The 26996-nt window shown below is 42.9% G+C and overlaps 7 protein-coding genes across 12 annotated transcripts in view; 4 read left to right on the forward strand and 3 right to left on the reverse strand.

Moving 5' to 3' along the window:
- Window positions 1-663: 663 nt before the first annotated feature.
- LOC108056276 (transmembrane protein 179) lies at window positions 664-2347 on the reverse strand. Its single transcript, XM_017140005.3, has 4 exons — window positions 2150-2347; window positions 1933-2076; window positions 1625-1868; window positions 664-1190 (listed from the first exon to the last, which is right to left on the reverse strand). The coding sequence occupies exons 1-4, from the start codon at window positions 2257-2259 to the stop codon at window positions 987-989; spliced, it is 702 nt and encodes a 233-aa protein (XP_016995494.1). The 5' UTR covers window positions 2260-2347; the 3' UTR covers window positions 664-986.
- Window positions 2348-2356: 9 nt separating this feature from the next.
- LOC108056277 (uncharacterized protein CG5902) lies at window positions 2357-4440 on the forward strand. Of its 2 annotated transcripts, none has more exons than XM_017140007.3 (3): window positions 2357-2467; window positions 2752-2951; window positions 3011-4440. In XM_017140007.3, exon 3 carries the CDS (start codon window positions 3168-3170, stop codon window positions 3906-3908), a length of 741 nt encoding a protein of 246 aa, XP_016995496.2. In that variant the 5' UTR covers window positions 2357-2467; window positions 2752-2951; window positions 3011-3167; the 3' UTR covers window positions 3909-4440. The 2 variants fall into 2 exon arrangements, with proteins under 2 accessions (XP_016995496.2, XP_016995497.2); XM_017140008.3 differs by having other exon boundaries at window positions 2752-2914.
- A 65-nt stretch (window positions 4441-4505) lies between these two features.
- On the reverse strand, window positions 4506-9368 carry Epp (Ecdysteroid phosphate phosphatase). 2 transcript variants are annotated; one of them, XM_017140003.3, is made up of 8 exons: window positions 9118-9368; window positions 8737-8977; window positions 8483-8678; window positions 8213-8314; window positions 7537-7706; window positions 7165-7477; window positions 5757-6641; window positions 4506-5333 (listed from the first exon to the last, which is right to left on the reverse strand). In XM_017140003.3, exons 1-8 carry the CDS (start codon window positions 9228-9230, stop codon window positions 5095-5097), a joined length of 2259 nt encoding a protein of 752 aa, XP_016995492.2. In that variant the 5' UTR covers window positions 9231-9368; the 3' UTR covers window positions 4506-5094. The 2 variants fall into 2 exon arrangements, with proteins under 2 accessions (XP_016995492.2, XP_016995493.2); XM_017140004.3 differs by lacking the exon at window positions 8213-8314.
- A 51-nt stretch (window positions 9369-9419) lies between these two features.
- On the forward strand, window positions 9420-12419 carry Rab7 (RAS oncogene family member Rab7). Its single transcript, XM_017140023.3, has 4 exons — window positions 9420-9572; window positions 10769-11009; window positions 11065-11421; window positions 11483-12419. The coding sequence occupies exons 2-4, from the start codon at window positions 10830-10832 to the stop codon at window positions 11567-11569; spliced, it is 624 nt and encodes a 207-aa protein (XP_016995512.1). The 5' UTR covers window positions 9420-9572; window positions 10769-10829; the 3' UTR covers window positions 11570-12419.
- A 205-nt stretch (window positions 12420-12624) lies between these two features.
- Window positions 12625-14473, forward strand: LOC108056282 (actin maturation protease). Its single transcript, XM_017140014.3, has 4 exons — window positions 12625-12855; window positions 12909-13156; window positions 14041-14137; window positions 14197-14473. The coding sequence occupies exons 1-4, from the start codon at window positions 12625-12627 to the stop codon at window positions 14422-14424; spliced, it is 804 nt and encodes a 267-aa protein (XP_016995503.2). The 3' UTR covers window positions 14425-14473.
- Window positions 13256-13865, forward strand: LSm3 (U6 snRNA-associated Sm-like protein LSm3). Its single transcript, XM_017140015.3, has 3 exons — window positions 13256-13415; window positions 13469-13582; window positions 13643-13865. The coding sequence occupies exons 1-3, from the start codon at window positions 13395-13397 to the stop codon at window positions 13817-13819; spliced, it is 312 nt and encodes a 103-aa protein (XP_016995504.1). The 5' UTR covers window positions 13256-13394; the 3' UTR covers window positions 13820-13865.
- KrT95D (phosphofurin acidic cluster sorting protein KrT95D) overlaps window positions 14467-26996 on the reverse strand; it is a 38447-nt gene continuing 25917 nt past the window's right edge. For 2 of the 4 annotated variants that reach the window (XM_044395478.2, XM_070217295.1), the window contains exons 5-12: window positions 23738-24030; window positions 21072-21420; window positions 19827-19952; window positions 17393-18008; window positions 16583-17066; window positions 15984-16518; window positions 15802-15918; window positions 14467-15738 (exon numbers count right to left, since the gene is read on the reverse strand). In XM_044395478.2, coding sequence (XP_044251413.1) covers window positions 15608-15738; window positions 15802-15918; window positions 15984-16518; window positions 16583-17066; window positions 17393-18008; window positions 19827-19952; window positions 21072-21420; window positions 23738-24030 — 2651 coding nt within the window. In that variant the 3' untranslated portion in view covers window positions 14467-15607. Of the gene's footprint in view, window positions 15739-15801; window positions 15919-15983; window positions 16519-16582; window positions 17067-17392; window positions 18009-19826; window positions 19953-21071; window positions 21421-23737; window positions 24031-24469; window positions 24612-26996 lie in introns of those variants that run through there. The other 2 variants (XM_044395480.2, XM_070217296.1) reach the window with 2 other exon arrangements.

Raw genomic sequence — 26996 nt, forward strand, 5'->3', positions numbered from 1 at the left:
ATTGATGTAGTGTTAATTGTAAGAACCCAGAAATTGTTTCATGAATGCCAGAAAACAGAAAAACGATAACAGAAAACAGAAAATTAAACTCCAAGCAGTCGTAGATGCAGATACAGTATCGAAGAGATTCAAGCTGCGCAAAGCCCGTAAATGTACAAGTAACTATTTTTCTCTATACCAAAACAAAACAAAAAACAAGTAAATCTCCACCATTTTTGCTCCACATTTAAGAAACAAACTCGGTGCAGGCAAAGATTGAATTTAGACGCAAAAGAAGTAACAAAAATACTGCGATCAGGGGCTCTCAATGCCGAGCGATCAAGAAATTTTTAATTGAATTGTAACAGACTACGCAAGCAAATACGGAATTTAATATTAAATGTACAATAGCGTCGCTTTAAAGTCTATAAGAACATTCTGTTGCAGTGCAGGCGTGAAATCCAAAACCAAATCCGTTTGACATTGCGACAGATTCGAATGACATCAACAACAAGAAAAACACACACAACACAGAAGATAACTGCAAAATAAATGTAACTGACATAACATATTGTTTGGATTGTATAATTTCACTTGGGTTTGATGGGGGTGGTTCCTGATAAGTAAGTATGAAGCCGGATATATTTATCTAGCTTTAGCATTTGAAGAAATATTTCATTCGTCTCTGTGATATTATAACTTTTGATCTTTTTAGCTTCCATTTTAGTTTCTACACCATTATTAATATTAATAATTTTATTTTACTATATTTGTAACGTGGAATATTCAATTAAATACATTTATATACAATACATATCACGTAAATTGGCTTAGTTCATAGGGCTAATATCTTTAGTTAGTTCCGAGCTTCACTACATAGATAAGGTGCGCTGCCGAGTTTCCGCCTCGATGATAAGGACGAGGACCAAATGACACACAATGATTATAACGCACATGATGAGAAATACGTAGAGAACTATAAACTGCTGGCTGGTCCCAAACGTCAACTATTTGTTCTGCTCCGAATCGGATGAGGCATTCGAGACGATCGGTGGGGTTGACCGGCCGTCGTACTGCTGCTGATTCACCAGCCGCTGGCGCTCCAAGTACATGGAAACCTTGATGTTGCGCACCTGGTGGTTGTCGATGAGTTTCAGCAGGGCGATGACGCCGATACCCACGGAAATAGCGAAGGATCCCCAGGCACCAAACTGAAAGAGAACAGAGAAATTAATTAGGAGGTGTCTGTGATGAAGAACTATGGATGCATTTAAGCACAACTGCATCCTCAGTTTTAGTATTCAGCTGTAAAACCCAATCATATGATCTTGAAATATTACGTATACGCATAATACATGTTGTAAAGTATTTAAATCTTAAACCAATAAATATTATTTTAAAATATTGCGTATACGACGTGGTATTGTAGACTGTCACAAGTCAAAGATATTTCAAATACCAATGAAATCGAATCTAATTTTAAATATTACGTATAATGAATCGACTTGGTATTCTAGATATGCTATAATATCACAGATATAGGAAATACTACAGTTAGACAATTTAAGAAAATATGCAATAGTGCTTAAAATAATCTATTTTTATAGTTGTAAACATCGTATTATGATCTCTTGAGTTATCTTACCTGAGTGGTTCCCATTTCGATGTAGAAACCGGAGGTGTTGATCTTCTCGGTGTCGCCGCGGATGATGTTTTGACCGGCGGAAATGGCGCAGGAGGGGAACCTCTCGGTCATGCCATCGCACCAGACGATGAAGCCCAGGGTAATAAATATTGCAGATAGAATAGACATGGCCAGCATCCAGATGCCCAGGACGACGTCAATGAAAAGGGCTATGAACGATTCCTCCTCCTTCATGCGAGCGTATCTATGGTATAGTGAAAATACCTTCTAAAGAACTGTATACCCAATAATCCTCCCCTGATACACACCTGTATATCTGCACCACCGAAATGATGAGCAGAAAGAATCCGGTGATCAAGGGAAAGTTGCAGAAGCCATTGGAGGCCCACTGGACATCGAACATGCCGTCCTCCTCGCGCCATTTGCCCGTCGTGAAGAGCAGGCAGTGACCACTGTGGGAAATAGAAAATCAAGGTATTCAATTATTTACAGGGGGGACATCCCATAAACTGCGCACTTCCTTACCAGAATTGGTCGAGGTTTATGAACAGCGGCACCACGATGCACAGCGACAGGATGAACAGGATGACATGGCCAGCGATCTGGCTGAGCTGCAGCACATTGGCCAGGGCCATTTTGCAAGTGGGAAAACAAAAAACCGAAATTTAACAATAATAAATCCCAGACGAAATGCACTTCCAGCTGTTATCGATAAACAGTGTTGCACAGCCGCCTGCATCGGTATGCAGCGTTATCGATAGGTTCGTGGTGGCCCTGACTCGCGAAATCCCATCTCTAGTTCGCCCTGAAAAAAAGTGTAAAATTTGTTTACATTGAAAAAAGGTAAAATATAGCACTTAGGGTGCCCTTAGAGAGCCCCCTGGCTGCCAGATAAGCCAGCCAGAACAAAGGGCTGCAGGGGTGGAGAGGGCGTGGCCGTGGCCAGCGCGTGGGTGGGGGGTAAACGGGGAACAGGGCGAACAAAGAGCAATTAATGCGATAGGAGGTGGGGGGCTTTCTCCTCCGATTTTCCCCACTTTCCCGACGATTTTTCCCCGTCTAGAGGCTGTTGTGAAACAAAGCGATCTTTAAACTCCATTTTCCCCCTGTTTCTATGTATTCTGCAGACGCAGAAGCGGAGCAGCGGACGCAGTTCAATGAGGTGCTTATGAGCTAACTAGCAGCAGGACGGCAGCCAAGGAACACGGGGACGAGGTCTGGATCAGGATCAGGATTAGGATCAGCAGAGGAGCAGAGCAAGGAGCCAGTAGCAATCACAGGCTAGAAGAGGTTAGCGCAGCAGGTGACCTAGTTTACCCAGCAATTGGTGAGCCAGAGGCCTTGGAATGAACCACCTTCTCATCACCCATTTCCCCCCTTTTGCAGGACAAGATTAGACGGCGTTTCTGTGGCAACTCCTACTGGGGCTGTTCTGTTGTGTGAAATTGAACTTAGAGCATCAACGTGCACTGCCATTAGCCGTAACCTTAATATACATATAGACCTATATAGCTAACGTAATTAGAGGAGCAGCAGCAACAGCATGTCCAACTCCCACTACAACAACTACCAGCAGCAGCAGCAGCAGCCGCACTCCAGCAACGGGGATGCGGAGTACCACAACCAGCAGATGGTCCACCAGCCGCAGCGCTTCTCGAATGGCCATGGCGGCATGAAGAGCGTCGCGGTGCCGGATATGTGCCTCTTCTGCTTCGAGGTGCTCGACTGCGAGCTGAACAACGTCGATGGGCCTTCGGTGCCGGTGTTCAGCAACGATGCCTATCCGCTGTTCGTCACCTGGAAGATTGGCCGCGACAAGCGGTTGCGCGGCTGCATTGGCACTTTTAGTGCCATGGAACTGCATCATGGGCTGCGCGAATACGCTTTGACCAGCGCCTTTAAGGACTCGCGATTCGCTCCCATCTCGCGGGATGAGTTGCCGCGGCTCACCGTCTCCGTTTCGATCCTCCAGAACTTCGAGGAGGCCCAGGGCCACCTGGACTGGCAGCTGGGCGTCCATGGCATACGCATCGAGTTCCTCACGGAGCGCGGCTGCAAGCGCACGGCCACCTACTTGCCGCAGGTGGCCACCGAACAGGGCTGGGATCAGCTGCAGACCATTGATTCGCTGCTGCGGAAGGGCGGCTATCGGGCGGCCATCACCCAGGAGATGCGGAAGTCCATCAAGCTGACGCGCTACCGGTCGCAGGAGATCCAGATGCACTACAAGGAGTACCGCGAGCATCAGGAGCGGCGCGCCCAGTTCGGCAAGGTGCAGTGCTAACAGCTGGACAGGCCGGCGGCGAGGCGATGATCCTGGCTGAGGGCAGGCCTGCTGGCCGTCGTCCTCCTGCTGCTGCTAGCCTTTGAGTTCGGCGTCCCAGCTTGGCGGCCGCTCGCTTGATCCTGACTTATGAGTTCGTACATCTCCGCCAGCAATTTTAGGCCCCCTTTTATTAAATATATACCATTTAATGCTTGATATACTTAAGCGGCAAATCCGTAAGAAATTTTGAATGAAAAACAAAGAGCCAAAAACCCTGTAATCGGATTAATTTTATCAATGTTGCAGCCGCGGCCTTGCTGGTTTCTCTTTTTAAATCAAACACACACAAACTAAAAACAAAACAAGCATATATATAGGGATATATATTACTGAATCAATACAATACAAAAATGCAGATATATAATTCAAGTAAAATGTTCAGCAATTATATTAATAGATTTAACAACTAAACCAATTACATTACTAATTCTAATTCTATGCGCATTAAATAAAGGTCGACCCCATCCGAGTCGCACAAGACAATGCAAAATATCATACTGTCCTTTTTGGGGGAAGCGAATTGGAGTTTACACCTCAATATTTTGGCATTACATGTACTCAATGTATATTGTTTATTGTTCCATTATGTGTTGTGCGTTGTTACATGGGTTTGTACTTCTAAATCTAGTCGATAATATCGATATATGTTTGGGCTTTACGTACGGAGTAATCTCAACAGGTTGCTAGGATATATTGCTACAAAAAAGCTGCGCTACGCAGCAAGGCTAATCAAGTGGTGTAACAACTAAGCTAGTAACAGAGCAAGTTAATCTATGGCTAAAGCTGCGAGTAGTATAATTACTGGCGTATGGTATAAATGTATATATTCAATATATATATAGTCAATAGATCGCAATAATAGATTGCAATAAAGTATGTGGCCATTGAGCTTGCTCATCAATAAGCAGGGCATTGTAAAACGCAACAAAATCGCATTTCATCCATTGCAAATTACTCTCAATTTATATGGCAGTACAAATAACTTAATGTAGCGCCAATTTGCGAGCAGTAAATCATATAGATTTCCGAAAGCTAAGCAAACAAATTACGTATAGTTCCGTCAGCGTGTGTGATTCACCTCCATTCCATCCCAAAACGAGTCTCAGCTTCAATGCTTGCACAGAAACTGCTCCAAGCACTGACACTAGGTGGCCGACAGGGCGTTCCACTCGAATCGCGGGTTCTTCGAGTGCGTCACCGGCAGGCACTCGGGCTCCACCAGCTTCCAGACGCCGTCCACCTGCTCCACGGTGGCCAGGCTGCAGTACGGGATCTTGTGGATCACCTGGCGCAGCTCGTTCGTGCTGCGTGGAACTCCGCCGGTCAGTTGCCGGGAGCAGGTGTCCAGCGTGGTGGCATGGGCCACAACCAGGATATTACCAGCTGCAATAAAATACATATAAAAATCGTTTCTTAAGAAATTATAGGTAGATATTAGAGCCCTGCGTGAATCTTTCAATTTTTGTTTTAACATAGTATGCCATGAAATTTTTGATTTTCAATTCTATTTGAAATAAATTGAATGTTTTTCTAATTCATTTCGAATTGAATGAAAGAATGAATAATTTTTAGGCATTTTTTGAATTTGCCATATTTTTTTGTGTGCTTTCTTTTTAACAAATCAAAGTTAACTGCTTAGTAAATAAAATTCAGGCAGATTTAATCACAAAATGATTTTAAAAAAAATTGTCGTTTGAATTATTTCGGAATTCATGCCATTCATTCATTCAATTCTATTAAACTCAAACAAAAAATTCAAAATAACTAATTGAATCCATTCATGCAGGGTTCTACTAGATATATTACTTGTCTGCTCCAGCAGCTGCAGAATAACGTCATGGTTACGTTCGTAGAACTGCTCGGTGGACTCCTTAAGGCGAACAGTTAAATCAGAGCCCGGCTGCACCGGTTCATAATCCAGATCCACATCGTACTTGGCCTCAACTAGCTCATTCTTATTCAGCCAGTCGGGAACGCCGCTGGGATACCAGGCCATCCACTCGAACAAGCCCGGCTCCAGCTTGATCTTGTGCTTGCCGGTGAGTTGCAATCCCTCCAGCGCACTGGTGCAAGTCTGAATGCAGCGATACGAGGGCGAACAGTAGACATGATCGATCTGCACCTGGGCCTCGAACAAGGCCTGCCCAATGAGATTGGCCTGGTAGACACCCACATTGGTCAGCGGCGAGTCATTCTGCCAGCCCTCGGGGCTGTTCTTCCGCCGCGGCAGCGTCTTGGGCATATTTAGATCCTTGCGCATGTAGTTCCCAAACTCATCGAAGCAGTAGGGAATCCAGGTGCCGAAGGTGAAGTCCACCCGCTCGCCGTGGCGCATGATGTAGATCTTGCGGTTCTTGGCATGCGAGGCATCCAGTGAGCCGGGATGCAGCGAGTGATCCTCCGAGTGGACGCTGAGTGTGTCGTCCGGCCGAGGAGGCTGTGCGGCTGGCGGTTCCACCAAAATCTCGTCCACCGGCTGCTTGGACACGGATGTGGAGCAGGAAGACATGTTGGTCGTGATCTCAATTGTCGGCGTGTTCGGGTTGTGCTGATGCGACAAGTTGTGGCTGTTGAGCAGCTGCACGGAGGGCAGTTCCAGGCAGGGTTTCAGCGTCTGCCGCAAGTACTTCTCCACGCTCTGCTCGGATTCCTCGAAGGAGGAGCCCTCGATGATCTCGGGATGGGCGGTGTCTGTTGGATGTGACATATAAAGAGGGTATTACTAAGTTTATATGAATATCTATATTTATTTATAACAAGGAATTCCTGCTTTGTTTTTCACTGTTTTATTAAATTATGCAGGAAGTAATGGAGGTCCCATGATGAAACTTTCAGGGGCCAACAAGGATTATGTAAAGAACAATATACTTATTTTTATAAAGATGAATGATTAAATTATGAATGAATAAAACAAAAATGAAGCATCGCCATATCTTCGCTTCTATCAAATAGATTTTGTTTGTACTTTTTTAAATATAAGTGAGATATCGTTTTGAGACCATGAAGAAAATCTCGATACGTTTCACAAAGAATCACTGATAAATATGTAAAAAATACACTTAATTGAATGAAAATTAATTATTGTTTGATTAACATCGTTATCAATATGGTGCTCAAATCGTTTAAACCAATTATCATGTTTTTCCTACTGATAAAAATTAATTTCTAGGAAACTTTCATTCAAGTGCTATCAATAATTGATAATGCAACTCACGCTGACGCTCCTCGGGTTCCGTCGATATGCTGCGTCCGTCCACAATGTCCAGATCCTCGGCGGAGGTCAGGGATGAGGCCACGCTCTTGGAGAGCTGCACCACTCGATGCAGGGTCCAGGCGTCCGATTCGGCAGTGCGTTCGGTGTAATTGACGGGCAGGTGACCCGTGCTCCCGGTCAACCAGGAGATGCCCTCGGCCCAACCGTCACTGGAACTGTCCACCACCTCGGTGTTCAAGTAGATATAGTCGCCGATGCGCAGCTCCAGTTCATCCGTCTCGTGCGGATTGTGCGGATAAACGACCTTTTGCACCTGCAAAAAAGCAAACTAGATTAGAACTCATCTTGGCAGGGCAACTGGGAAGCTCTAACTTGTTTGGTGGCGAGCCGCGGATCGCGGGAATAGAGTCGCAGTTCCCAATTGGAGGCGCAGCCGGCGTCTAGGGTCTCCACGAGTGCTTTCAGTGCATTGAACTGTGCCTGCGGGAACTGGTAGGCGAGCGTCAGGTGCAAGCTCTTTACGTGGGGCTCGAGTGAGATGGCTAGTTGGGTAGTCAGAAGCTATTAGTGGCCGTTCGCTAAGCGGGACAAACGATTACTGAATGGAAATGGAAGCGGTGCTGCTTATAAGCGTTTGTATCTAGCAGGGTGAGTCGAATTTGCGATAAGGAATCATGGAAACATAGTCATTTAAAGTTATCTTGGGCAATACCTAGCGTCAAAGGCTTATCAACTAGATTTTTGGACTACAGTTGGTCTGGGATGTCTATATATTAGTAGGAAAATGAATAACTTTTATAATAAATCAAGGAATTCCTTAGACAAAAATCCTAGAATGGAAAAATAATGAAATTTACTATAATTTAGTACAAAATCGACCCACCTTGCTATCTACTTTTCTTACTGCTAATAACAATAAACTACAACTAGCAGCGTCATGTCGAATTTTGCCAATAGGGTGAATAGATTAGTGAGTTATCTACCAGTGCGAGTGAGGCATGCATCGAGTGATAAAAAAGATTAGATTTTATGCTAACTAATGTCTTACATCGACTGCTGCGCGGTATGCAGCGGGTGCCCGAGGAGACGGCTCCGCACCAGGGGAAGCAGGCCACAATGGCGTCCAGCTGCTCATAGGTATCGCTAATGACTGTGGCGTCACATTATCCAAAAATCCGGAAGATTAGTGTGTGCAGGAGGAGGAGAGAGGAGAACAAACGTAACCGTGTAAGCCACTCCAGAGAAAATTGGGGAAACGAAACCATAAACCAAAACAACCCAAAGAGAGTGTGCAATCGAAGGGAAGGGTGGATCGTACTTGAGTTGGACACCTCCTTGACGTACTGCAGGGCCAGTCGTTTCAAGAAGTTGGCATCCTCCTCAGCCACAAAGAAGCCCATGAAGTTCTGGCTCATGTAGGGCTCCAGTTTGAGGGGTCGATTCAGCAGAGCGCCCGTCATGTCCACCACCTGTTTGAGGGCCTTCGACAGCTGCAGGGAGCACTCATCGGGGGCCTATAAATACAGGGATTAAAGGGGTAAATATATAGGATTAGCGGGGATTAATCCTCACCTTAAAAAACGAGACCAGCGTTATGTGCGGCACATAGTTGTGGGCTCCATTCCAGCCGCACATTTGGCGCGACTTGGCCCAGAACTCCTCCAGTTGCTGCAGAAACGGACCCGTGGGACAGGCATATATGATGTACTCCCTGGGGGCGCATTCATCCAAAGTAGCATCATTTACATGGGCCAGCAGCCAATCCGAGGCAATCTGGACTCCTCGATTGCCCGTGGAAGCCAAAGCTTTCTCCCTGTGTAGAAAAAATCAATATTCTGGATCTGTGAGCCTCTGTTAGTAGGTCACCCGCCCCCCGAAGCACATCCCCTTTTTAGAGTTAGAGATTCAGAGCAGCTGGTGACCTCCAGGAGACCAAAGATAGACCAAACTCACGCCCTGTGCCTGGGAAAGCCCATTTGGAGCAATGTTTGGAGCGGCGTCAGGTGCTGCTTGGATATGCAGATCCTTGTGGGCGTCTGACTCTTGCGCGGCGGAAGCGTGGCCATGTCGATTGCAGCCTCCTCTGTGAGCCCCGTTGACCAGCTATTGGCAGCTCTCTGTTTTAACTAGCTATTTAATATTTTTCAGTGATAATTTCAACAAAAATAGGATACAATTCGTTAATTGGCCAACTAGAAGTGGTGCGTTTACCAACACTGGCCGTAAAAGATATGACAAGACAACACCTATCGATAGTTGCATAGTCTGAGCCCATCGATAGACCCGTTACTGATCTGGCAACACGGTGACAACAACAAAATTCACTGCGTAATTAATTAAATATTTTACTTAAATCGAGTAGTCGCACCACAAAGAAACAGCTCGCCGAGTGTTCCAAAGTGTTCAAAGTAAGTGCTAGTGGGAAAGGAGTAAAGTGCAAAGTGAAAGGGCGGCTAGAAAAAGAGTGTTACGCAGCAGGCAAAAAGTGCATGGAAAATGCCATTGGAGCCCCCACATCAAACATACACACAAACAATAGACACACACACGTACATGAAATACGTACGCACAAAGGCACAATGGTGGAGCACAAAAACAAGTTGTTCGGGGACCCCTGAAAAAGGGGGGCGGGGCGGGGGAGGCTATCTGACCACCAAGTGAAAAAAAAACCAATTTCGCAGTATTTATATTTTCGACTGCCCCATTGGTAACTCCCCCTGCACTCGAGGAAATGGGCGTTTTCCCCTGCTAGTTTTTCCTGTGACCTCGTCTTTGTCTACTCTCTGCGCACTTTCTCCGCTGCGCCAGCTAATAAGCAGTGATCACGCTTTATCGCCCCCAATGCGGGCGCCTCCCCCCGGCTACCCCCTCCTGTTATCACAGTCCAGCGATCACTCACTGTTTTCAGCATGACTCATAGGATTTGTTTTTATCACCCTGCACAGCATAGCACCAATATTCGTCATTTTATCTGACATTACAAACCTTTTACAGCTGTTTACTCTTAAAAAAAAACAGTTATATTTGAACTAGAAACACTACTCATTAAAAACAACCCACAATTTCTTTATTTACTTACGTCCCAAATAAAAAATTCCTTGGAATTCCAATTTACAGCTGCTTACTCTTCAAAAAAAACAGTCAAATTTGAACTAGAAGATAACAATTAATCATGAAAAACAAACAACCAGGGACCGTAATCATTATAAGCGATATTCAAAAAACTCAGAAATAATCATTATTTATGAGTTTTATAAATATGTGTCAGGAATAATCAAAAATTTCTTTAGTTACTTAAGGTCGAAATAAAATATTCCTTGGAATTCCAATTTACAGCTGCTTACCCTTAAAAAAAACAGTAATTTTTGGACTAGAAACACTACTTATTAAAAACAAACGACAATTTCCTTATTTACTTAAGTTACAGCTGTTTACTCTTAAGAAAACACTCATATTTGAACTAGAAGATAAAAAGTAATCATGAAAAACAAACCACAATATATTTATTTACTTAAGTTTCAAACAAGGAATTTCTTTTTTCACCCGCTTAATCAAATTAGAGCTTATTTTTAACCTTCAATCAATACCATTTTGTGTCTTTCAGCGCCAAAAGTCGAAAGAGAGACATCACCCCCGAGTAAGCCAACCCCACAAATTACATCGAAATGTCTGGCCGCAAGAAATCCCTGCTGAAAGTCATCATACTGGGCGACAGCAGTGTGGGCAAGACCTCGCTGATGAATCAGTATGTAAACAAACGCTTCTCCAACCAATACAAAGCCACGATCGGTGCTGATTTCTGCACGAAAGAGGTGGTTGTCAACGATCGAGTGGTCACAATGCAGGTAGGCACTTGGAATTACTTAAAAATCCCAATTTTATAACACTTTTATTGCACAGATCTGGGACACTGCTGGTCAGGAACGTTTCCAGTCGCTCGGCGTGGCCTTCTACCGCGGAGCCGACTGCTGCGTGCTCGTCTACGATGTGACGGCGCCCAACTCGTTCAAGAATCTCGACTCCTGGCGCGACGAGTTCCTCATACAGGCCAGTCCACGCGATCCCGAGCACTTCCCCTTCGTGGTGCTGGGCAACAAGGTGGACCTGGACAACCGCCAGGTGTCCACGCGTCGGGCGCAGCAGTGGTGCCAATCGAAGAACGACATACCCTACTACGAGACGTCCGCCAAGGAGGGCATCAATGTGGAGATGGCGTTTCAGGTTATAGCCAAGAATGCGCTGGAATTGGAAGCGGAAGTAAGTCCAAACTAACTTACGAACTATTTACGGAGAGAACTAATTTATAAATCCCTTACAGGCTGAGGTCATCAACGATTTCCCCGATCAGATCACCTTGGGCTCGCAAAACAATCGTCCTGGCAATCCTGACAACTGTCAGTGCTAATGCAACAACACAACGCAAAATGGATAATTACACAATCTATATTATTAAATAATATTTCCAACATAATAATGAACATGAGAAGCAAGCAACACAAAGGACGACGTCGCGTGAGGAGAGTGTGTTCTATGATTAAGTAAAACAATTTCAGCAAAACAGCATAGTAATTAATTAACTGATAGGATGCAAAGTTCAGATTCAGATCAACAGATCAGCAGACAGACTCTAAACGGGGCCTCTGGCAAGGGCTTTACCTACCAATATACCCAACTTCCTACGACCTAAGTAACCGTTCAGTGAATAGGTATGCTGCTCTGCGTACTCGTATTTAATAATTCATGTTTCTGACCGATCGCCCGCCCGCCTATCTCCCTAGTACTATTTTTGCCATTGTATTAGTCAAATTTTGCACGCAACCGCTGCTGGCTTTTGCAACAGAACAGCAACCTTGAGAATACAACATCCGAGTATCTTCGAAGCAAACAAAAAAAATCTTGTGATTGTAAAATTAATAAAAAAAGAAAACTTTTTTAAATGTAATTAACGACATAATTTCCTGCACCATCATCGAATTGGCTACTCGATCGTAATTGGCTCAGCTCCACAAAAAACCACTCTTTGCAAAACATTCGAGCGTGAATTTTGTTTAGTTATAACGTTACTCGATATATCCTAATAATTATGAATAGTATTCCATGTAAAATTGCTCCTTGTTTTGGTAATACATATATGTAAATTGCGTATATTCGGTATGTACTTTATTCCACTGATGAATTTTATGGATTCTCATGCTCTTTGGTTTAATTTAAAGAATAAACAATGAACAATTTACAATAAAACTCAAATAAGCTAATTACGGGGGTGTTTTTATATGGGATTTTCTGTTTTTGTCCCACTGTTTAACAGTTGTAAGTTAGAGATGCAAGCAGGTGCGCAAAAAACCTATCAATTATCGATAGCACTGCACTGTCTGTTAACATTCTTCTGCAAAATCAGCTGCGGTTATTATCTGTTATTATCTTTGCTAGGAAGTTTATTTATTTATTTAATACTCATCAATGTCGCACGTTTCACCTGTAAGCCCACCGCCACCACCACCGCCCATGATGTTGAGTCCTGGGACACCTGCTGCAGCAAAAGAACTGCCAGTTGTAGTCAATATAACCACCGATGAGTGCAGTTGGGCCTGGGAGTATCCGGAGTTGCAGAAAGGATGCTATCTCAGTCGAGTATGCCAATATACGGCTCCAAAACACTGTCAATACTACTCAGTAAACAGTATTCTGCAAGTAAGCTATGAAGTAATCAAATATTTCCCTGTTTTAATATCAAATTACCTTAGGTTGGCCCCACTTGTGGTCTAGTGGCCTTGAGCATGTTGCTCGGTGGTCATCCTCCGGCTGCTGATCTTCTCAAGGATGCGATTGCCCAGGAATACACCCTAAATGGGGAACTGTTCAGTGCTCAGTATTTGTTCGAGCTGACCCGAAAACATTTGCCAGGGCCTGGAGCCTGCCAGTTGCATGTGGGCCCGCTCAACAGCAAAAAGGTCAAGGAACTATTAAAAGCCGGTGGCTGCCTACTAGTGCCGTATCCTTTTTCAAAAATATTCCACAAATTTAAATTTAAACCTAGTTTAAGAACGGTATTTTCTCCGTTGGCGCCTAACAGCACTTGCAAACGGTTAACAGCACACTGTTAGCTGCCAGTGTTGTAAAACGCGCGCTTGTTTAGTGCTAAAAATTATAAACAGGCGTTTTGTGTTTTGCAAAATATTGTTAAATTCCCTGTTTAATTTACAAACAAAAAGTGTAAATACTTGATTTAAATGGCCGACGAAACAGAGCAGGTATGTTGCAGTTTTAGAGCACAAAAGAAACTCGCTAATTGCCGTACTTGCAGCTCAGCCAGGTGATTTTGCCGGTGAAGGAACCGCTGGATCTCATCCGCCTGAGTTTGGATGAAAAGGTGTACGTCAAGATGCGCAACGAGCGGGAACTGCGAGGACGTCTCCACGTAAGTAGTTTACCCCTTACATTGATAAACGGCCATCAGGCAGGATACACCTATTAACAGGCCTTCGATCAACATTTGAACATGGTGCTGGGCGACGCCGAGGAGACGGTAACCACTGTGGAGATCGACGAGGAGACCTATGAGGAGGTATACAAGACCGCCAAGCGCACTATTCCCATGCTTTTTGTAAGAGGAGATGGTGTCATCCTGGTTTCACCTCCCATGCGGGTGGGCTAGCCAGTCCTCTTCTTTGGTTTTAAGTCAAATCACCTGCATTTATACAAACCGTATCTATATAGGTTAATAAAAGTCTTTAAAACAAAACCATCCTTTTTGTCTTAAGGGGTAATTCTTAATACTTGCGAAATATAAACCAAATAGTTTTAGTCTAGGTCCTTCCGAAACCTTCATAAACCCTTTTGGTTATCCTTAATTAACTATAACTTATAAAAACCAAGTTATGATGCCGATGTAAACCATGCGCCCTGCCTGAAATCCGGCCACCGAGCTCACTGGGCCTTGATTGTGGGCTACCTGGTGGACACACAGGATCAGGTGGGTAAAAAATACCGTGTATCGTAAGTTCCTTATTAATTTCCAACCTCTAAAAACAGTATTATGTCTTGGCCAGACACGGCAAGACCCGGAACCTGGCCGTTTGGTCACTGGATGCGCTCAGTGAGAGCAATGCCAATCTGGTGGAGTTTGCCCAGCCCAAGGGCTATCCGGATGATGACTTTCTGCAGCCACCAGGTGGAATCGGTGGTCCTCTGGGCATCAACGAGCGCTCCATTCTAGTCAACGGCCTGCCCCAGCAGGTCATTCATTTGCGATGCTCATAGATTTCAAACGAGATTCATATAATCAATAAAAACTCTTGACAATTTCGTATTTAACTTTAATATATTTAATAGTACAATTATAAATTACACGCCTTACAATATTTTTCACTTTGCAACGCAATCTCAACGCACCTCGAACGCCTTTCCATCTATTTTTCAGTTCAAACGGGGGGAAAAACACGCAGAGTTTTCGTATTTAATCGGTTCGCAACTACTACGGGGGATACGAATGCGATTTTTGGGGGAAGGGAATAGAATATAATATACAATAATGATATATCGAACTGTCTCCTGCTAGTGCCTGCTATATATAATATATGTAGATTTATGTATACATGTATAAATTTACGTTTTTTCAACATCCGCTAATACGACTGGGCTGCCTTGAAATTTCAAAAATCACAACAATAAGAGTAGTACACATGGTTTTGTTTTGTTTTGTATATGGTAGATTAGATAGGTATACTATATATAGTATGTATTGTATATAATTTCACACACAGATATCTTTCGCTGATTTAGGTAGTACATAGACGACGGGGGGTTTGGTTAATATTTCAATTGGTTTTTTCAAATAGTTCGCATTAGCAATCTGCATAACATTTAGATACGTTTGATAGTTGTTGGCCAGACGGGAGCAACGATTTTTGAGATCATCTTGGGGCCTAATGCTCCCGATTCGCTTGGGAACTGCGGGTTAGAGAATATATATAGGGTATGTATGCTAGTCGATGCCAACAGGCAAGAGCAACGTGTCCATAGAAATTCTTGAAACAGTAACTACAAAGTTTGGTTTTAGTTCTAGACCCTCTGGTACAGGATATTTTGATACGCGTTGTTCATCTTTGACGAGTTAATAATTACTTTAAGCATATCATTAAACTAGTAGTGTCTGTTTTTGTCTGTCTCTGTGCCTGATGATTGCGGGTCGAAAGTATCGGATAAATTCACAAGTTGCGTGCGGAAATGAACTTAAATGAACGTTACGGGCTAACGGTTTATTAACTAAAAATTTACAAATACTAATTATAAATAAATTATCATTCTTTTCAGTTTTATAATATTTATTGCCGCGCAAAAGACTGGCTCCCTTGCTCCAAGCACGCTTCAGTTTCAGTTTGTGTGTCTGTATATCTGTGTTGCTGTTGCTTTTGCTGTTGCTGTGGTTTGTGGGTTAAAATGACTAGGATAATTCAGCACAGGACATGGGAGTGCAGCCAATGAGGGCAATGGGAAAGTTCTTGACGTGCGTTTGCCATTGCGACGATACCTGGAAGAACTTGACTCCCGTCCACTCGGTGCCATCGATGTACACTGCGTAAAAGAAAGGTTAAATTAGTGAAAACTAATGATTTAGTAAGAAATATTATCTCTCACCTCGTAGTGGCACTGGATGCGACTGCTTGGGTGAGCAAATCAGACGGGCCACGCCCTCCACACATTGCTCCTTCTCGAGATCACGCTCCTTATCCTTCTTCTTGCCCAAGCGCATTACTATAATAAAGAGAACAGTGGGTTACTTAGGCTTTAATCTTAAACTACAATTAAGATCTACTCACTCTGCTTCTGCTTCTTCTCCTTGGTGGCGAAACTAACAGTCAGTCCATTGAACATATCACCCAATTGCTGTGCATGCTGCGGCAGTCGCCACACCTGCAGGTTCCTAAACGTACTCTTAATGCTATTCTTGCCGCCGGCATCGCTTCCCTTGGACATGCCGCCCTTGGACTCCTTGGCATGCGCCTCGCCCGGCCTCACCAGTGGCCAGTAGTCCACCTGCAGCTCCACCGCCTCGGCGGCGGCCAGAGCTCCGCTGAAAGTTTGCTGCTGCAGCGACGATGGCGTACTCAGCGATTCACTGGTATTGCGCTCCCGATGCGAGGAAGCCGACGACGGTGGCGTCTGCAGCGGCGGCGAGATGCGTCCCATGCTCTGCTGCTGGGGCGGCGAACCCGAGACCACGCCATGCACATTCGGCGAGCTCTGGCTGCCAATGGGTATGGCCGAGCTGGAGGTAGAGCCAGAGCAGGGTGCAGCTACGTTCTCCTCAAGATCCAGCGAGGCCTGGGCATCCGAATAACCAATGCGGACATCCTGTAGACCAGAAAAAACAGATTATAATAATATTTATTAACCTTTTTAAGTAGCTTCCACTTACACTAACGAACGGCACAAATATCTGGCAGGAGTCCTCGTCCTTGTAGTTGACCATGGCCTCGGCAATGGGTATCTGGGTGCAGGGACCTGCCGCCAGCAGATAGCGCTGAATGCGCTGCACCAGCTCCGCGATGTCCGACTTGGCCACGCCTGCAGCATCGGCCAGATTCGTGGTCAGGGCTGTGGCATTCACCGTGGTCACCGCACTGACCGCTGCCGCTGTGGCCGCCGCCCTTTCGCACAACTGTGTCCAGTTGTCCGAGCCAAACATCACCGCATAGGCCTGATCCATCTGGCTGAGATGGCGGGCCACGCTGCCGCAACTGCCGCCGACGGGCACCAGATAGAAGCGCAGGTGATTCAGCCAATCTGGAGGACGCACGCCCATCAGTTCCACATAGTGACGCAGGGTGGCTCCCTGCAGCCAATCGCCGCCAATCAGCAGCACCTTCACCGTGTGCGGTGGCTTGGCGTTCGAGTTGCAACTGAAAGAGGAGGAGATTATTTTAAGGCAGGGCTATCATATTGGAGATTTATCAAAAAAATGAGAAAGAAGAACCATTATATCTTGTAGATAGTATCTTTGAATTATTTCCGAATTTCGGTTTTTGTTTTAAGACTTTTATCTGAAGCAGTTTTTGCTAAACAGCTTACATCCCGTTTTTTTGGGGACCTTTTATATTAGTTTAGATTAAAGTATTTTATACTCCTTCAAAGCCTTGTTCTTCCTTCTTTTTATTTCAAAACCCCAAGACCCTGGACAGGGTCTAGTAAATTAACTATTCAAATCTGATGTGGTATGGTTACTTACTACTTCTGGATCTTGGCCATGAGCGCCTGCAGCACCGCCTTGACCTCGGCCGTGTTCTGCGGCACGAAGGCCGGCTTGAAGGAGTTGGCAAAGAGCGTGACCAGCTTGGCTAACAATGCACTGCCGCCCAGAGCCTCCGGCGGACTGATGATGGTCACCACCTCCGGTATGGCGCTGTCCTCGCCGGCGAACACGCGACTCAGCTGGTCGAGCAGCAGCTTGCGTGGCTCCACATTGGTGGGCGAGAGGCAAGTCTCCAGCATGGATCTCGGCTCGGCGCTCAGGCTCAAGGTGTGCTTCCTCTTGCCGCCGCCTCCCGAGGCGCTAATGGCACTGCCGCTGTTCCCGCCACTTCCCGTGATCCCGGGCGTATTGCTGGAAGTTCGGAACAACCGCGATCGCTTCTCCGTCTGGGCGGGCGTTATTACGCTACCGCTTCCCAAGCTCGCGGCCACCGAGCTCACTGGGGTCAACTGCTGCTGCTGCTGTTGCTGCATCTGCTGCAGGCGCATGTACTCCTTGTCCCTGGGCGGACTGTTCTGCGGATCGGAGTTCTGGCCATCGGTGTAGCCACCAGCATTGCCCTCGTTGCCGGAGCTGTCGTTACCCCCGCGATCTGTGAGGAGCAAAGAAGAAAAGAGGAGATGGTTAGAAGAGGGTTAAAGGGATAAAACTATTTCAAGGCAGGGGCAATCATATGGTGGCTTATCGAAAAATGAGAAAGAAGAACCACTTTATCTTATAGATATTATCTTTGAATTATTTCCGAATTTCGGTTTTTCTTAAAAGATTTTTATCTCAAGCAGTTTTGGCTGCACAGCTTACATGCCGTTTTTTTGGGGCCCTTTTATATTAGTTTAGATTATAGTATTTTATATTCCTTCAAAGCCTTGTTCTTCTTTCTTATTTTTCGAAAACCCTCAACCATTATGATGACCCCAGGTGGAGGAAAGGGTGGTCTGGGTCTAGTGACGGGGTCGGTGTGAAACTGGGGGCACAAGACATGCGGAGACCAAACAAGACAAGATAAACAGAATCGTGAGACAGAATGGCGGCCACAAATAGTAGGTCCCGAAATAGAACGCCCCTGCGAAGAGTTAACCCGCCCAGTCCAAGGAGTCCCAGTCCCCCGTGTAAATAAATAATAAAAACGCGGACCGAAAATATAATTAAAGCTTTCTTTCTTTTTATGACCATGAATATGGGGTGGGTGGACTAAAGGTGGGAGGAATGGGGTAAAAGTAGCCATATTTTTCCGAGTCAGAAATTTCCGGCTCGTCGTGCTTGAAATTTTCAAAGCCATGCGCCGATTAATCAAAAAACGCACGACACGTAAATAAAGTGAAAGTGAAGGAAAAAAAGAAAAAAGGGGGAAACAAATCCAAGACTTTATCAAGTGGAAAAGGGAGGGGCTGGCTGTGATTAAGGGTGTTGTTTTCAAGGGTCTGACGTCTGTGCCTTGGCTAATTGGAAAACCGCTTCAAGTGCGTCGAAGGTTCAATTGTCATGCCACGCAGACTCACACACAATTTCACACATGTTGAGGACGTTAACTTCTCTTTTATTGGGTGGGAAAAAGAGGGAGGAGGAGGAGGTTTATTTTAAGACCCCACAAACATGCACCTCAACTATAGGTACTAAAAAAAACAAACGATCAATGGAATTGACGCACAAATCAAAGAGTCCCCGTAATCTTTCCACCCCCTATTTTTGTAGCATGCGAAGGTGGTGGTGCAACAGCAAGAATACGAACAAAGCATACATTTATTTTTCCAGTGTACTGGTGGCAGTGTGTGGCTGTGTAACTGTATGCGTGTGTGGGCTGTGCGTGAGTGTGTGTGGAGCAAGGCAAGACATTTTTGGGGAAACGCCTCCTTGAAATATTAAAAAAGCTACCTTTAATCCAGAAAATACTATTTATTTACATATTTGATTTATAAATTTACCATATAATAAAAATAAACTGTGAAAATATTTGTACATTTAGGAAACAATAAATTTTGGAATGAAAATAATCCATAAGAAAGTCAAAACCTCACGAAATGTTTTATTCTTGGAAAATCAAACGAAATGGAAATATATTTGGAAACTATATTGAGTAAATCCTTAGATAATTTGGTATAAATTAGTAACGCTTTCTTTAATATTTTCAGGATGACGTAAACCCTCTAGCGAGGACATTTTAGGGCATATCTGTATGGAAAGTTTATCCGATTGGGTTTACTGATATTATTTATATACAAACTGGACAGGGATTGCATTATGCCATATACACACAACTGTTTGTGGTCTTATTTCGGTGATATAGGGGCAAGGTGGTATGCGAGAAGTGTGTAGTATTTCTATAATTTTGATGCGGGGTTTGGTATTTGGGGTATTTATTATTTGTTTTCTTTTCTTTTCTTTTTTAGATTTTGCTGTAATTTACACAGACCTGGTGTTGTTGCCGAATTGTTATTGTTTGTTAAATGAATGCATTTTTGGTTTTTGTTATTTTCAAGATTGTAAGATGAATTGGTCAATTGGTCGCTCTTATCCGATGATCGGCGCTCAGAGTTGCCTGCAAGAGAGATTTGTTCAAGCCATGCAAAATGTATCTTCTGTTTGTTTGTTGTTTGTATTTTTTTGAGTTTTAAGTATAGTATAGTATAATTAAGCTAAGCCTTTTGGTTCAAAAAATACTTGACTTACATCTATTGAAACACAGTTGAAAGTTATAAGTTCAGCAAAAGCTACGAAAAAAGAATTATAGTTGCTCTGCTGCTTCGCCCGGAAAAGTGTTCAAGGACGTCACGCCCACTCGATTCAGTGGGAGGCAGTGACAGTCAACGGTCAACAGGACAATTAACTGTCTCCATCTCTCTCCCACTGCCACGCCTCCATTTTCCATTTTCCGGGCGAAACAATTTGTCCTGTTTAACTGTATGTGTGTGTCGGTATGCTGTGTTGTGTATGCGTTTCTGTTTCTGTGTGTGTGACATTCCTTTCCGCAACTTTTCTTTATAATTCTCGTGTTTTTTAACCTTGACCCAAACTGTTGACAATGGAAAATCGCCGACAAGCGGACAAGCAGACAGACAGCAATAAGAAAAACATGTGAAAAAATAAAATCGGCAATATAAAATAAATATGTATAACAAAAAAAAGTTACACATTTCCGGGAAATTACTGTATTTATTATCTCTGGAGATTTCATTTCACTGGAAAAGCCATTATATGTTGTATATTATGAAGAGAAAATCAAATTAAATATTTTGTAAAAATAAACTCCAATTAGAATTTAATCCTGAATCAATCAAAAATGTTTTACTAACAGGAATTCAATTGAAGAGAAAAACTATATTAAATATTTTGTGAAAATAAAGCCCAATTAAAATTTAATCCTGAATCAATCAAAAAATATTAATCACCGGAATTCTATTTAAATATTAAATTATTATGTCAAATTGGAATTTTGTTGTGTCCAAGTATTATAGGCAGTATAGTAACGTAAGGCAAACGCAACGCAACGTAACGCAACGCCCAAAAACTCATACGCAACGCAACGCATTAGAAAGCCAAACATAATTCATAGAGCAAAAGTAGTTTTAGTCAAACTCCAGTTAATATAGCACACATCAACAAAAATACAAAACCCATTAGAACCCGCTGTTATTAAAAGTTCTGCATCCGCACTTACCAGCAGTTCCGATTCCGGGTCCCGAACCTCCGCCCAGCAATTGACTCAGATCCCCGCCGTTTCCGGTCAGGTTGTCGTGCAGCATTATCCGCGAGTTGGTGAAGAACGGACGCAGCGATGGCTTCGGCGTGGATCCCACCGATATGCTGTCCATGTCCGGACCCGAGTCGTCGCCCTCGCAGCAGGAGAGCGACTCCAGTTCCTGGAAGAGTGCATCCAGATCGCGTTCTCCGCGCAGCGCCGCCGTTCCCCGGTGACCCGATTCCCCTTCAAGCTCCTCGCTCACCTTGAATCGCTTGAGGAGCGCCACGATCTTCTGCTTGAAGTTCCGCTGCTGCAGCGAAATCGTCTAAAAGAGGGAATTTGGGAATTTAAGGGAAATTTTAAAACTTATGTTGCATACTTTTTGAATAACACATTTCATTTTATTTTTCACCCAAGTTGGGGGATTTATCCCCCATATATGTATTACCCTTTGTAACATGAATATTCTTACAATTTACGAAAGAAAACAATTACCCAAAAGAACTTTCTACATATTCTATGAATTTATTTAGAGTAGAGCTTCTTTATAAAGTTAATATCTCCATTAAAAACGATGAAAACAGGAAATCGAAACTGTAAGACATTAACAACATATTTTTTCTGCACTCCTCCCCTTTCCCCTTTTTAATACCTCTTAATTGCCCCTGGCTAAATCTAAACTTGCTTATGGGTCATTAAACAAAATCTCAAGGACAATCAGCGATGACGACTGGAGAGCTTTTAAAATTTATGCATCGTTCTTTTTTAATTGCCCAGCTCTCTCATCGGTATCTTTTTGTTTGTTTTATATTTTTTTCCTGTGCCGTACCGCCTGTCATTAGGCGGGTTTTTATCTACGGCAGGCATTTTAAATGATCCTGCGATAAAAAGCTAGCAACAAAAAAAAAAGCAGAAGCCATGACAATAAAAGCCGCAGGCTAATTTTACACCTGTGCCACGGATGTTGGCCAGGTGCGTTGAAGGAAGGTATGGAAGAGGACAGAGAGGAGTGAAGGACGAGTCCATAATTGGCCCAAACAGCTGAGCCTAGTCAAAGCCAGGCGCTGTTTAAATATTTAAGCGGCAGCTTAAGAAAATTGTCTCTGTTGTGATTAGTACTCATACTTTCAAGGAAAAAACCCCATAAATAAGGCATGGATTTTCTAATTACACAGGGGCTAGAAAAGGAGAAAAAAAAGGTTGTGTTTTGGATGGAAAGTGAGAGAAATGTAAGAAAGAAAATGAATATTTTATTGTGGTTCTTAAAGAAAAAAATATATATTTTGTTTTGGTCACTTAAAGAAACAAAAAATAGGTCACATATTAAGGTCCTTGATTCTATCCATTGCTATGCCGAAAATTAAAATTCCTAGGGAAAAACCCCATAAATAAAGAATGAATTTTCTAACTACAAAGGGGCTAGAAAAGGAGGAAAAGAGGTAAGGAAAGAAAGAAATATTTGTATGTGGTTGTTAAAGGAAAATATGTTTCTGTTTTGGTCACTTATTTACATCGCATTATGATAACACTAAATAAATCTCATATTAAGGACCTTGATCTAATCCAACTTCTATCCATTGTCATGCGGAAATTGTGTGGCTTCTCTTTTATAGATCGCTACCCACAACACACCGTTTGTCAATCCACCGTATAGCCCGATATAGCCCTGAGATATAGCCATCATAGGTTCGAAAGTATGCCACCGGGCGAATCTAAGCAAATTGAGTCGAGTAAGCGACACGCCAAGGCCGCCGCCCCAACAATTGTCAACTGTTTGCCACAGAAATTCTTGGCCACCCCGTTTGGGGGCATGCCCGAGAACAACAATAACATAAGTATATATATAAATATCCACTCTATTCTATATATACTATGGGGATACATTTTTGATACATATTTCATTTGATTTGTTGGTGGGTCTGTTTATGTCTGGGATCTGGGTTAGCAGCAAGGAACTGAACTGAACTGACAATATTTCGCAATTGGCAAATGCCTTGACAAGAATGAGGAGGTAACAACAAGGTACTAACAACTAAGACAAGGCTAAAAGCATAGTTCGGTGAATAGAGTGGGCTGGGCTGGGCTAAATGTGAATAATATGGAAATGCCTTATAGATTAGCTTATGCTAATTTCTGGGGAATTCCTTAAAAGGCAGTGGTAAATCATGTATTGTATTGGAAGGTAAGTAATACCGAGATCCATTGTAACTATTATTATTAGTAACTGTAATTTTAGAGACGACTAATATATATATAATAAAATATGGTAAATATTTTAGTGATTATACCGCAAACTTTTTATCTAACTTAACATTTAGCCTCTGATTAAAAGGTTGAAAAATAAAACAAAAATGTTCTAGCTCTTTTACTGAATGGTCGGTTTTGCCCCTCTTTAGTATGTGCGAATGTGTGCTTGTAATCTATATAGATAGCTGCCTACTAAGTGATATTTATTCACTTTGCATAATGAATTTTAGAGCCCCCTGAATAGAAGAACCCCCGCCTCACTGCTGACGTGTTGCCACGCAATTATATATCGAGCGGTAATGAAAATACTTTTTGCGTAAGAGACAATTTTTTTGGGTGCCGGGTGCGGCGAAACAGCTGGTTGGGATTACACGATTCTTTCCCGATTGACTCACCCGGCTAAACTTGGCCCGTGACGAGCTCTTGTCCTTCATCTCGAACTCACTGTCGCTGTCGACGGGATGCTGAATGCTGCCGGGATGGTGGCCAACTAGAGCGCAATCTTCGATGCCGGAGCGCTGCAGCTTGTTGCGATACTTGCGCATATCATGCTTGGCCGGATGGTTGTAGTCCCGCGGATCCTTGGGATCGTAGCCCCGGATCAGGCCCAGTTCGTTGGCCTCGTCGTTGAATTCGCCCGAACTGAACTCGGCCTCCTCGTCCTCGTCGGAATACTCAGCAACGCGATCTGCGGAACAAGATAAACATATACATATAAGTATAAGTATAAGTATAAGTAAGTAAATATATATTTTGGATCAGTAATGGGCAAACTCGTATCTGAAGCTGAATAAAACTAAGATAAACGCTCGGTGGAGCAAAAGGCATCTGCCTTTTGCGTTGTTATTATAAACTGCCTCGGTTTATGGGCGGTTTTGTTTTGTACAATACAAATGGGTTAGGTTAAGTGCCGGGAACCGTTAAAAACCTATTTTGTTTTTAATTATTCCTACGCACACTCCCATCTTAATGATATTGTTGTATTCATTTACTGATATTTTGGAAAACAATCGGATCATATGTTATTTAAACAGTTGGATAACAATGAATACAAACAGATTAACTCTAAATCGTAATTAAAGAAAGTATGTTTTGGGATGCCGAAAGTTTTTGAGCAATATATTAACCTTTTAAACAAAGTTTATTTTTATGTTATTTGCACTAAAACGGTAAATATTTAACTATTTTTTACACTTTACTGCGTTTTTCATTAATTTTAAAATTAAACCAAAGGCACACCGTTTTTTTTTTTTCGTTGTTTTCTTTCGTAAATTAATCACAGATAGCACGGTTGACTGTCTTTTTAGCCGTTGTTGCTGTTGTTTTGGTTTTAACTACGCCCGATTTATCTGTTTATCTCCCGTATTATTGTTATTATTATTATTATTTAGCTTTCTTTGCGCCGCTTCTTTCTCTTCTTCGAGTGCCGAGTGTGTGAACCGTCGAGCGCTTGTCAGTGAAATGAATGAATTGTTGGGAGCTCCACACGTTTTGTGCACTTGCGATGAGTAAAGAGAGAGCGCGGCAGCGGGAGAATGGGGTGGTGTGTTGCCCCTTTGGCTTGTTAATAGCTAAATATATATCTTTGTAGCTAATACTATATAATGTATTTAAGCTATATCTATATTAAAATGTATAACATTTTTAATCGCAAGAGAAAGCCCTCTTAAAGGCCATCCACATACTAAAATTCTTGATGATCGGCCAAATATTACGATCTCTATAGGCTAACTTAAAAACAAACACGACAAAAAAGTCACTATTTTCCGCCCTAAAATATCAGAATCAAATTCGAAAATTGGTCTAAAATAGTTTAGATTGTTAGCTGATCAAAACAGTCAGACCTTTAGCTGTAGGCCTTGATTTATCAAAATTATGATAAAAAAAAAGGGGTAACAGGTATGGGATGGTCGAATCGCTTATCTAAAGCGCACCTTCTTTTTTTGTAATCTAGCTATTTTTACTTTAAGCTTCTAGCAGCACTGTTGCAGTGAGAGTGGGGCGAGAGCGGGCGCCTACAACAACACCTGGGAGCAATGAGAGCTGAGCTACTCGCGCACCGAGAGAAATTACTCAAATCAATATGAGCAATGGGGGGATGGGGAGACAAAACAAACGTGCTCTTCGATATATTCCATTATAACTGAACACACACGCCGACACACGTGGGCTTATCTATATGTGGGTCGCTGTTCGATATTACTAAACAAGTGTCAAAAGCTCACTGCATGGGAAATGCTCATTAAAGCTATTTTTACGCTTCGATTCGGGCAATTGAACTAAAAGTTTAGCTATAGGAAGTGGATGTGTAAAGTGGGAAGAAAGGGGAAAGTGCCTCCCAAATGGGAATTACTTAGGGTAAGCGAGATGGCACCCACTCAATCAGCTCATCGATTATAGTCATGTATACAGAATATTGGGGATTGAATCGATATATTATTAATTTCAGGCCACTTAGGGATCTAAAGATCATGTGTGAAAATGTTAAAATCTTTGAAAAAAAAATTCATCAAAGATGGAGCATGAAGAAAATTCATTATTCGAAATTATTATACATTTCCCGTTTATCAATCGTGTGAACTAGAGTACCTGAAATTCATTTACTGAATATCAACTTTAATAGTAGTAATATTTTACACCAGTTCTACAGCTCTAAATTTACTCAGCAGTTCCTGTTGATCTAGAATTATGGAGCATGTTTTTGTTGATCGTGTGAACTGGTTTATTTAGAGAATATAGAGAGCTTTTCACACACTCGCTCATATCGGACAACTACATTGTTTGCGATAAGATTTCTGTCATCGCCTTCTGATGTCACTTGTTGCACTCCGATTCCCACTCCCATTCTCATTCCGAATCTCATTCCCACTCCCAAACCATACCGTTTCCACTTCATTTTCGAAAAACCGGCTACCACTTCCACTCCCGTTTTCAGTCCATTTCAATTACGATTCTCATCTGTTTTTATACCCAGTACTCAAAGATTACAAAGGGTATGCGGTACGTACGCAGGAAACCCAAAATTTCTATAAATATTTTTTAGATATCAGTGCTTATCATTTTCTTTTCTTGGTAATCGATAAAATGGGCTTACCCACTTGTTTTTAAAAATATAGTATTTTTATTAGTTCCGTTCGTAAAACCTTATCTAATAATATACTAACTTTTATTATGGATGATATGAAATCAAATTGGTGAAAGGTATTTAATTTTGAAGGTAATGTTATATAATTCCCCTAATTTATGAATCAGTGATCTTTTGATGGAATATGTTTTTATTTTTTAGATAAACTAAGATATATTTTGAATTTTCTTCTAAAAGAGGTATTTGGATATTCGAGGTTTTCCCCTCAACCGCTGCTACTTGTTTTGTTTGTTTATTTGCTCGCATGTTGTGCTGTCGTTATCATTTAGCCAAAGCGATTCACCGGCCGGTTTCTGTAGCCTGTTGTCTGCGCGAGAATCGAAAGACCGAAGAAGAGAAAGAGGGTAAGTGGGCGGAAGAGTGGGTGTTGGCGGTACGTCTCCGGGTGCCTCGTTCATATCTGGGTATCTATCGCGTGCTGGGCGGTGCTAGTGGATGAGCTATACTTCTCCAGCAGTCTGGTGTAAATGTTGTGGGTGCGGAGCAAACTCCGGTTAAGTGTAACTTTT

The sequence above is a fragment of the Drosophila takahashii genome, chromosome 3R (assembly GCF_030179915.1).
Source record: "Drosophila takahashii strain IR98-3 E-12201 chromosome 3R, DtakHiC1v2, whole genome shotgun sequence".
Classification (NCBI taxonomy): Eukaryota; Metazoa; Arthropoda; class Insecta; order Diptera; family Drosophilidae; genus Drosophila; species Drosophila takahashii.